General features: G+C 40.4%; 1 protein-coding gene across 1 annotated transcript in view; it reads left to right on the top strand.

Moving 5' to 3' along the window:
• Positions 1-12,038, top strand: part of LOC143986676 (usherin-like) — a 105,207-nt gene that overhangs the window by 37,147 nt on the left and 56,022 nt on the right. Inside the window, exon 5 of the mRNA XM_077485083.1 lies at positions 3,923-4,140. Coding sequence (XP_077341209.1) covers positions 3,923-4,140 — 218 coding nt within the window. The remainder of the gene's footprint in view (positions 1-3,922; positions 4,141-12,038) is intronic.

Raw genomic sequence — 12,038 nt, 5'->3', positions numbered from 1 at the left:
TGCAAGCCAAAATGCTGTTTTTTATTTTCCTTGCATGTCCCCCTCGGATCTACAGAGATTTTACTTTCAAGTGCACTTGCAGTGCAAAGTGGATTTTCCTTTTGTGAATAACCCCCTTGAACAGTATTTTGTTTTTAAACCGAGTCGAGAGTTAAACCAAGACGAAGCTGCTGCTGCATGCCTATTATAACAATTCACTAGTGATACTGTCTCTTTAAATCATAAACATTATCCAAAACTGAAAATATTGTTAGATATTGTGACATAAAATTTGAATAATTTGAAACATGAGTACAAAAATCTAAAAATTAAAGTCCTTCTATTATGTTGCAAAAACATCAGCTGCTTTTAAATGTGTTATGGAGTCCATCAAAAAAAAAAAGAAGGTCTAAAGTCTATGTTATATATTCATCAGCTGAGTATGAATTTATAGTCGTGATCTTCCACAGATTACCATTCCCTTGTGTAACACATCAACACCATACAATTGTGACTTTCCTCCACCAGATGTGCCCTCACCTGGGGGATATGACCAATGAATGGTCACTATGCAGCTTTTTCCCACTGCTGGAGGTATAGTTGTTCCAATGGTATGGGCACCTTCAGGCACTTATCTCCTCTCCTCCACTTCACCTCCTCTCAATCAAGCCACCATGAAAAGAAACTATGCATAGTGCATAATCTTTTTAAAACTGTTCAATCTTCAAAACCAAACAATTCTTCTGGTTCACAACGTGCCATGACGTCAGCTAGTTCCTCCTCTATGTGTTACGCCACAGGTCACGTTGGTTCCTCAGGGGGATTTTTAGTTTTGGTTAATGTTTATAATTTAAAGAGACAGTATCACTAGTGAATTGTTATAATAGGGGTGCGGCACCAGTTTTGTTGTCTTTTCTTTAACTGCTTTAACCACTTAAGCCCTGGACCAATTTGCAGCCTAAGCCCATTTTTGCGATTTGGCACTGCGTCGCTTTAACTGACAATTGCGTGGTCATGCGACGTGGCTTCCAAACAAAATTGGTGTCCTTTTTTTCCCCACAAATAGAGATTTCTTTTGGTGGTATTTGATCATCTCTGTGTTTTTTCTTTTTTGCGCTATAAACAAAAATAGAGCGACAATTTTGAAAAAAATGCAATATTTTTTACTTTTTACTATAATAAATATCCCCCAAAAATATATATATAAAAAAAATTTTCCTCAGTTTTGGCAGATACGTATTCTTCTACATATTTTTGGTAAAAAAAAATCGCAATTAGCGATTATTGATTGGTTTGCGCAAAAGTTATAGCGTTTACAAAATAGGGGATAGTTTTATAGCATTTTTATTAATATTTTTTTTTTACTAGTAATGGCGGCAATCAGCGATTTTTATTGTGACTGCGACAATATGGCGGACACATTGGACATTTTTGACACATTTTTGGGACCATTGTCATTTATACAGCAATCAGTGCTTTTAAATGCATTGATTCCTGTGTAAATGACACTGGCAGTGAAGGAGTTTACCACTAGGGGGCAGTGTAGGTGTTATGTATGACGGTGTGTTTTTTTTATTGTAGGGGGCGTGGCCTGGCATGTGATGTCACTGATCGTCTTTCCCTATAAAAGGGAACAGACAATTGATGACAGACACAGTAGGAAGCACGGGGAGGTTTGTTTACACAGACCTCTCCTCGTTCTTCAGCTCTGTGACCCGATCACGGGACACCAGCGGAGATCAGGTCCGCTGGTCCTGCGACCACGGTCACGGCTGGGCACTTAAAAAGCAACGTACAGGTACATACTTGTGCCCAGCCGTGCCATTCTGCCGACGTATATGTGCAGGAGGCGGTCCTTAAGTGGTTAAGACACAATAACTAATTCCTTGCTATCTGAGCATTCACTGTTTGCTAGATTATGAAACAATATAAAGGAAGTAATATACTTACACCAAGTATATATTATATTTTCAGTAAGTATATGGTTTGGGGTACCTGGATTTGGTGAACCCAGCACTGGGGTTGGGTGATTTATCATTCAGGCACCCACTCATGCAATATGTGAATGGAGAAAGAGTCTTCAGTCAAGATTTATTGTGCCTGCAGTTTCCCAATATTTTTTTTTTTAACAGTAAAATAGATTTTTATTTGAAAGTATTAAAGTTACAATGACACAGTACATGGATAACATTTTGTGCATAAGGTCGCAAGGAGACAACAGGAAGAACAGTTCAGTCGCAACTGACAAACATTTACCTAGACCAGGGATATGCAATTAGCGGACCTCAAGCTGTTGCAAAACTACAAGTCCCATCATGCCTCTGCCTCTGGGTGTCATGCTTGTGGGTGTCAGAGTCTTGCTATGCCTCATGGGACTTGTAGTTCTGCAACAGCTGGAGGTCCACTAATTGAATATCCCTGACCTAGACAGTAAACAGGTTCTCACAATTTAAAACAGTATAGCATCTCCATTTATAATATCAGTACGTTATTGGGTTTGGAATTAGGAATAAGGAGCTTAAAACGAAAAGTGTTAATGGAAAAGAAAAGAAGGGGGGGGGATGGTTCAGGGAAGCAGGAGGGGGAGATGGGAGGGGCGAAGGGAAAGAAGGGAGGGGGGACCAGTAGGCTCATTGTATTCCAGCATATACAAATCACCAGAAAATAAAAATTGGAAGGCAATACTGTTGGTCAAAGATTTCCGATCCAGGAATACGCCTCTTCCGGTGAAGTAAAAAATCTCACCCGCTCACCATCTTGAACCCGAAGTCTGGCGGGGAACAGCATGCTGTACTTCGGATTTTTGGCGCAAAGGCAGGATCTCACGTGGTCAAATGATTTCCTCTGGCACTGCGTTTCAATGAAATAGTCTGGGAAGATTAAAAGTTTAGCATTCTCATACTTCAGATCCCCCACCCCTCTGGCCTCTCTCAGGATAAGGTCCCAATCCCGAAAATTCAGTAGTTTGAAAATAAATGTGCGAGGGGGGGCACCTTGTGGACCTCTGACTGTGGGGATCCTATGGGCACGTTCAACCACAAAATGAGAGGAGAAAGATGCACGGGGTAGAAGGGTCCGCAGCAGCTGCTCCGTGAACTGGCTGGTGCCACTGCCAACAGTGGGGATCTATTCTGCCCACTGACACCAATGATGGGGCACTATTTCTCCCACTGACGCCAGCCAATGGGTCACTATTCCTTCCACTGACACCATAACAATTTCTACTCCCAATGACCACAGTCTAGCCCCTCTAAAGTCTAAAGGACAGTAAGTTTGGAAACCCCTGGTCTAAACCTGCATATAAAGCAGATCTCTTACTGTCTCTAGTTGCTCATTCTAGTAGTGTGTTTGCCAAAATAATTACATGGGGGTGGAGCTTATCCAAAACACCACAATTATGGTGTGCCTGAAGCAACATGATATCTAAATACAACTCAGACTACTCGAGGACAAGAACCAACACACATAGATTTATTGTTTGTGCTAGTTAGTGACTATGACTTCTAAATCAGTGGTCATCAACCCTGTCCTCAGGGCCCACTAACAGGCCAGGTTTTATGTATTACCTTGGGGAGATGCAGACAAGAATATGGCAATCACTGAGCAGTAAATGATATCACCTGTGATGTATTTCCGTTATCTTGCAAACCTGGCCTATTAGTGGGCCCTGAGGACAGGAGTTGATGACCACTGCTCTAAATGACCCCTTTACTAGACATTGATTGTGGATCTTCATATAACAAGTTGTGCCAAATGGAGTTAGATTTTTGTGTATCACCAGGGTGATTTTTATGTATTCCCTCCCTTACCATTCATAAGGATATCCTGAAAACTCAGCTTACATAAAAAAGGTGGAGAGGACATATTTTTTCATGTTTTAATTTCTTGTTTTTAACAAAGTTCATTGAATTTTGAAATATTTGTATTTATTTACTGCTGATAGGTATGAAGTCCACCTTCAGATGATCTGTCCCCCCACCACTGGTATGGTTGGAAATATGTGTATCCATGGTCCACTGCAAGTTATATACTCCGGAACAGAGGAAGCCTGCAATGTTACGCAACTCCAACCCTTCACCACCTACAGTTTCCGTGTTGCCTGCTACAATTCAGAAGGAAGTGCCACCTCTGAATGGATCAACTGCACAACTTTAAAAGAACGTACGTCAGGGGCAAGTGGCTTACAACTCACTGCCAATGTAAAAGGGATTTATAGTTTCAGTGAAAGAAAAACTAAACCCACCCATGTAACTGTTTCCTAAAAAGAAAGCTCAAGTTGAAAATTGTCAATATAATATTAAATCCTTAAATGGGCTGTAAACCCTTGTGTTTTTTTTATTATTTTTTTAAATAACAAACATGTCACACCTCCACTTTGCAGTTTGTTTTGCACAGAGTGGCCCCGATCCACCACTTCTAGGTGCTCCCGGCGGTGCCATCGGTTCCTCCCCGCATCGGGAAACTCCCTAGGAGAAGCACTCTCCCTGGGGGTTACAGTGCGGGCGTGCTCCCGAATCCGGCTTTTGCGTACATCGACACAGAATGCTGGACCTGGCCCTGTCCCCCAGAACCTGCGTCATTGGATTTGATTGACAGCAGTGGGAGCCAATGGCAGCGTCGCTGCTATCAATCTATCCAATCAAGAGCCGAGACAACAGGCAGAAAGGTAGAGCTGAAATGAAAATATATAAAGTGCAGCACTAAGGTAGTGATATACCAAAAATATAAACAATGATGTGAATATACATAAAAAATAAATCAATAATAGCAGTGACTAAAAGACCTCAAACAAATGTCAACTCCTTTTAGTCCACTCTTATTAGTGTGGGTAAATATTAATGTAAATATGCACTAGAAGTGAAGTTAAATGGCAACTTGCTTCTTCCGGCTCGGTGTCTGCACTCAGGTGTGCTGTGCAGCGCCTCCATGTTTTTTTCTTTTTCCCGTTTGGGCTTTGTTGAGCTGTCCTAAAGATCAAGTTCCCAATCTGGGCTATCCATTCATCTGGAGCTATGAAGTTGGAACCGGGGGTCTTTGAGGACAGTGGATAAAGACCTCATCCATCGGTGTGGAGGAGATGATCGAGCAGGACGTCTGTCACCCGTGGCTGTGGTAGTCATTTTAAGCTCGCATGACACAGTGCCGTATGGTAGATGTGTCCAACATCCATGGTAAGAGTACCCATCCACGTGTATGTTAGTCCTAGCAGTCTGATTCAAGACCTAATGGGCTTGTGGATCTCAGAAGATTTGATCTTTTAAGAGTGGACTGAAACGAGTTGATATTTATTTGTGGACTTTCAGTAATTTCTACCATTTAACTTCACTTCTAGTGCATATTCACATTAATATTTACCCACACTAATAAGAGTGGACTGAAAGGAATTGACATTTATTTTTGGTCTTTTAGTCACTGCTATTATTGATTTATTTTTTTAGGTATATTCACATCATTGTTTGTATTTTTGGTATATCACTACCTTAGCTCTGCACTTTATATATTTTCATTTTTGCTCAACTTTGTTTGTTTGTGCATTAGCAGCTTTGTTGTGATCACTCACAGATTGGGTGCACACACCCAACATTTGGGTTTCTTTGTTTTTGGTTTAGCGCAGTGTTTCCCCCCTCTGTGTTTTTCCTACACAGAGTGGTAGAGCGCATCTCCGCCGTGGGGCTGGTCAGTGTCAGAAGTTTTTTTCACCTTAAAGCATAGAAGGGTTTACACCCCTTTAAAGTGGAACTAAACCCATTGATTTAACAGATCATACAGTGCCTTGCGAAAGTATTTGGCCCCCTTGAACTTTTCAACCTTTTGCCACATTTCAGGCTTCAAACATAAAGATATAAAATTTAAATTTTTTGTGAAGAATCACCAACAAGTGGGACACAATTGTGAAGTGGAACGAAATCTATTGGATGATTTAAACTTTTTTAGCAAATAAAAAACTGAAAAGTGGTGCGTGCAAAATTATTCGGCCCCTTTACTTTCAGTGCAGCAAACTCACTCCAGAAGTTCAGCGAGGATCCACCTGTGTGTAATCAAGTCTCTGTATAAATGCACCTGCTCTGTGATAGTCTCAGGGTTCTGTTGAAAGCGCAGAGAGCATCATGAAGACCAAGGAACACACCAGGCAGGTCCGTAATACTGTTGTGGAGAAGTTTAAAGCCGGGTTTGGATACAAAAAGATTTCCCAAGCTTTAAACATCCTAAGGAGCACTGTGCAAGCGATCATTTTCAAATGGAAGGAGTATCAGACCACTGCAAATCTACCAAGACCTGGCCGTCCCTCTAAACTTTCAGCTCAGACAAGGAGAAGACTGATCAGAGATGCCGCCAAGAGGCCCATGATCACTCTGGATGAACTGCAGAGAACTACAGCTGAGATGGGAGAGTCTGTCCATAGGACAACAATCAGTCGTACACTGCACAAATCTGGCCTTTGTGGAAGAGTGGCAAGAAGAAAGCCATTTATCAAAGATATCCATAAAAAGTTTCGTCTAAAGTTTGCCACAAGCCACCTGGGAGACACACCAAACATGTGGAAGAAGGTGCTCTGGTCAGATGAAACCAAAATCGAACTTTTTACCCACAATGCAAAACGATATGTTTGGCGTAAAAGCAACACAGCTCATCACCCTCAACACACCATCCCCACTGTCAAACATGGTGGTGGCAGCATCATGGTTTGGGCCTGCTTTTCTTCAGCAGGGACAGGGAAGATGGTTAAAATTGAGGGGAAGATGGATGCAGCCAAATACAGGACCATTCTGGATGAAAACCTGTTGGAGTCTGCAAAAGACCTGAAACTGGGACGGAGATTTATCTTCCAACAAGACAATGATCCCAAACATTCAGCAAAATCTACAAAGGAATGGTTCACAAATAAACGTATCCAGGTGTTAGAATGGCCAAGTCAAAGTCCAGACCTGAATCCAATCGAGAATCTGTGGAAAGAGCTGAAAACTGCTGTTCACAAACGCTCTCCATCCAACCTCACTGAGCTCGAGCTGTTTTGCAAGGAAGAATAGGCAAGAATTTCAGTCTCTCGATGTGCAAAACTGATAGAGACATACCCCAAGCGACTTGCAGCTGTAATTGCAGCAAAAGGTGGCTCTACAAAGTATTAACACAAGGGGGCCGAATAATTTTGCACGCCCCACTTTTCATTTTTTTATTAGTTAAAAAAGTTTCAAAAATCCAATAGATTTCGTTCCACTTCACAATTGTGTCCCACTTGTTGGTGATTCTTCACAAAAAATAACATTTTTATATCTTTATGTTTGAAGCCTGAAATGTGGCAAAAGGTTGAAAAGTTCAAGGGGGCCGAATACTTTCGCAAGGCACTGTATGTGCAGCACCAGGGTAACAGCAGATCAAAGGCTAAGATGGCACTTCCCTTGGCTGTAAAGGATAGAGGGGTTTAGTTTCGCTTTCTTTGATCAAGCTTACCAATGTTCTCTGCAGCATTTTATTTACATTCTGCCAACTAGTGCATACACAGAGTGCGCTACATGCAAGGCATACCTTTTATGATAACTATCACAGTTGTCATTGTGCTTATGCCAGTTCTCAACCACTTTCAAGCCCTTATGCATGACCATTGCAACTGCAGACCTAAATGGAGGCTAAGATGGAAGGGACGTTGCGCCACATCAGAAATGTTAGCAAACAATTCTTTCATTTTAGAACATCCAAGGCCATTTAGCAGGAATAGGGATGTAGATTTTGGTTTTATTTATTTAAAGGATAGGAGGTTTTTTTTCCCGTTTTATCTGAAAACATTCCAGGTGCATCAAAATAAGGGTGCAGTCTCTACTAATTAAAAAAGCCTATCACCCATTGACATGCTGTCGAGAATGATCTTTGCTCTCTGAGTGAAAGCAATGATCTCTCTGCAGAGGTCCAACACAGCCCACCCTGCTGAGTTTTGAGTTGAGTATGGGTCTTGCTGATTGAAGAGCTATAGGTCAGACTGAGCAGGTGCCCTAAGAAAAGGCATTGCGTTAACACAGGGGTGTAGTTGCAACACATGGACCTTAAACCGCAACAAAAAAAAAATACAAAAACTGGTCCCCTGCAGGATAATAGCATTATGTGCTAGTATGCATTGCATACTAGCACATTATGAGAAACTTACCCTAGAACAAAGCCTTCCAGTGGTACGCAGTCACCACTGACAGGACTTCCATCTTCATCTGCTCTTAATTATGAATTTGCAGGCTTCGGCTGAGCCATAAAGACATCACTTCCAGGCATGCACGCGGGAGTCATGGCCATGGCACAGCTTTCTCAATGGACAGTGCACCATCCATTGAGAGTGCAGTGTGCATGCGCCAGTGACGTCACCAGCTGCTACTACAGTAAATATCTCCTAACGATGTACGTGTAAAAGATATTTACTGTACCTACAGGTATGCCTTATTTTAGGCTTACCCGTAGGTACAAGTAAACAAGGGTGGCTTTACTACCACTTTAAAGCAGTATTAAACTCCCATTGTGTTTTTTTTCAACCCCCTACCTGTATTGCTCGGTTGCTTAGGTAACATAGCCCGGTTCCCGTGCTACTGTCTTGGTGCCGTTCAGTTGGCTGCCCCATTGAGGGTCAGGGAGCCAGTTCTGAATACCAAATCAGGCCTGCCCTCTGGTTGCTCGGAGTCCCTGGTCCTGTACCCACTGGGAGATTTCATGTGAGTATTCCAGGAGGCTGCAGGACCAGAAACTAGTCATTCTATTCTAGGCTAGAATGGTGGCAAGACCAGAACAAAAATTGAAAAAAAGAAAATAAATATATGGAGATAAGTTCCACTTTAAGGTATACCTAGTAATTGTGTATGTTGCACGCAATGCCAATATTGTGACTGTATTTTGAACAGTTGGTTTTCCCAGGCCAAAGGTTAGTTATGAGGGAGTTTACTAACTGGTTTCCATTCCCGCCCTAAGTGGACAGAATTATAAACTGAAGAATAATGAATTCTATGCAACTCTGATTGTCATGCATCTTTAAGATACTTCATGGAATTGATGCAGTCACCATCTCTAATGTGTTTATAGTTGATGAGAGACGAAGGACCATGTCCTTGGCATGAGCGCAAAGTGGTTTTCTTTTGGATTTAGTATGAATGAACTGCTTCCCCATAATAAACAAGTGTTGGGAAGTATTGATTGATGAGTCAGCAAAATGAATTATTATTCACAAATTGCTTTTTAGGAGGCGTTTTAACAATCAGGAAACATGCTAATGGCCACAGAAAAAAAGGAGACAAATTAGCGGCTGACATGGCTGCATAATTCACTTGCCAAGACGACCACTTTAAAGAAAAATTTATTCACTTCATAAAGTCCTTTTTGCTCCATCCTCATAAATACTCAATTTGTCCAATCCTGTTTATCTTGGAAAGTGGAGCAAGTCATACAAATTAGAATGGATAATTTATTGATATTTACTTAAAGGGAATTGTGTTAATTTTTTGTTGAGAAGGCGTTAAACAGTCCCTGCTAGCACAGCTATACTCAGGATTAGTGTTCCAACAAACATTGGTGCAGATCCTTGCCTGCAGATGTACTGGAGATACTGAGGCAGGCCACACTGGTGGACTTGCTGATAAGGAAAGAAAGGACTGCTTGATAAAGTTTTATGTACCTGTTTTGTAATTAAAGGCTCTACACCACTTGGTGTAAGCAGAGGTAGAACAATTATTTAATAGCACAAATCAGACAGGCCAGCCAGTTCAACCTTTGCTAATAACATTCTTGTAGTACATAGACTAATGAAGGAGCAATTCCACTAAGTAAAGTTACCCTTTAGTGAATCACTAATGGCAGTTAGGAACCACTGTAATTCTGTGGTGCTCCTGGGCTCAGGCCAGAAATTCAAACATTTACATATTCATAAAAAGTTTAAATAAGCTTTTAAATCAAGCCCTTACTGACCATTGTAACTGCAAGCACTGAGGATCAACTAATCATTCAATTCCAGAAGTGCTTAAAGTTGTATTAAATCCTCATTTTTTTAGCTTAACACACTGATCACAATGAAATAAACATTCACCAGTAAACAAATAAAGTTTCTATGAGACTTTTAAAGCGCGACTACACCATATTATATAAAAATATACATTTTAATACAATTTAGAAAAAACATAGAAATACATGAATGGAATTTAGTACAATAAAAATAGCACAAGATGAATATAAACAGTTGTAATGCGGATAACGTCTCAACATGTTTCACCATACATCATAGGGCTTCTTCAGGAGATCTAGTTTATCTCGCATAAATAAGTATTCACTTAAATACAAAAAGAAGAAAAATAAAGACACACAAAAAACACTATACAATAAATTTACAATTAGCCACTATATAGAATATCATGAAGATCAAAACCCGACCCCTTGAGTTGACCTGTGCATCTGATTAAAACTATGTTTATACAGTTTTAATCAGATGCACAGGTCAGCTCTGGGGGTCGGGTTTTGATCTTCATGATATTCTATATAGTGGCTAATTGTAAATTTATTGTATAGTGTTTTTTGTGTGTCTTGATTTTTCTTCTTTTTGTATTTTAGTGAATACTTATTTATGCAAGATAAACTAGATCTCCTGAAGAAGCCCTATGATGTATGGCGAAAGATGTTGAGACATTATCTACATTACAACTTTATATTCATCTTGTACTATTTTTATTGTACTAAATTCCAGTTATGTATTTCTATGTTTTTCTAAATTGTATTAAAATTTTTATTTTTATATAATATGGTGTAGTCGCGCTTTAAAAGTCCCATAGAAACGTTATTTGTATTATATAGATAACAGGATGTGGCGCAAAAAAGTATTTTTTCAGTATCTCAGCTCTTTCCAAAACTATTCACCAGTAAACCTTTTGTTAAAATACTTACCCCAGTACTTGCCGTTTATAACTTTCAGTGCTGCTGTCTCCTGGGGCAGTGATCATGCATCAACCTACCATAGCTAGGACAAAGGCAAAGATTAAAAAACAAAAAAAATGCATACTCAGTTAAATCAGCTGCTGAAAGTGCTCAACGACTGAAGGTTTAATTTTAACGCATTGTCCTTCACTCAGCAGCTCAGCTCACCTTGCGCTGACTTCAGGCAAAAACTGAGTAGCTCAAGTGCCCCCTCTTGGCAGTGATTCAGCAGCCCAGATTCCCCTTCCAGCAGTGACCCACTAGCTCAGCTCACTTGGCTACCCCTTCAGACAGTGACTCAGAAGCTCAGCCTACCATGCTCCTCCTTTCCAGCAGATACTCAGCAGCTCAGCTCCCCTGCTCACCCTTCCCAGGTTCACACCTATGCAGGTTGCAGTTGATGCATATTCCAGGTGTAATTTGCCTATTTCAATACAAGTTTTTTATCCATTGAAGTCAATGGAACAAAAAATGCACTGATGTGAACATGACCCATACGAAACCATGTTAAATGCTGTAGTGTGTATCTGCAAAACTGAAAACACACTAAAAAATACATTGGTGTGAATCAGGCCTGACTAAGCATCCTTAAAGCCTTTTAATTCCTAATGTACACAATGGAAGTGGGAATAGGGGGAGAGCTGAGCTGCTGAGAGAGGGGTTTTTAGAACTTCAGTGGCTACAGCTTCCAAAGTCAGTGAGGACTTGTTTACTGTTTGTTATTGATATGTAATTACATTAATGCCCATAGGCTGGCCATGGGTTTTATTAGGTCAGAAAACCTTTAATTACTCTTGCTGACCTCCACATCAATATTGTATTACTATTGTATTGCATTGTAATGGGTAATGGTCAGCAGGAAAGACCAGTGAAAGCTGTAGAGAACCCAGAAAATCGACACTCCCGGAAGTGTCAGTTTCAGTGAAGATTTCAGCAGAAGATTTTTCAGGATCATAGCAGGAACAAGTTTGTTTTCATAATTAACAGTTTATATTTTCTTCTTTTTAAACTCATTCAACTTTCCTTTGGAAGTGGTTCTATTTTCACAGCACTTACAGTAAAGAGTCCTTTCCACATGCAGAAGATAATCATTCAATTTAGAATCTTGTGTTTTCGGGTTTAATTACTTCTAA

The sequence above is a fragment of the Lithobates pipiens genome, unplaced genomic scaffold, assembly GCF_037356315.1.
Source record: "Lithobates pipiens isolate NorthernLeopardFrog02 unplaced genomic scaffold, aLitPip1_a1.2 Scaffold_18, whole genome shotgun sequence".
Classification (NCBI taxonomy): Eukaryota; Metazoa; Chordata; class Amphibia; order Anura; family Ranidae; genus Lithobates; species Lithobates pipiens.
The sequence above is the reverse complement of the archived record's forward strand: the minus strand, read 5'-3'. Positions and strand labels throughout refer to the sequence as shown.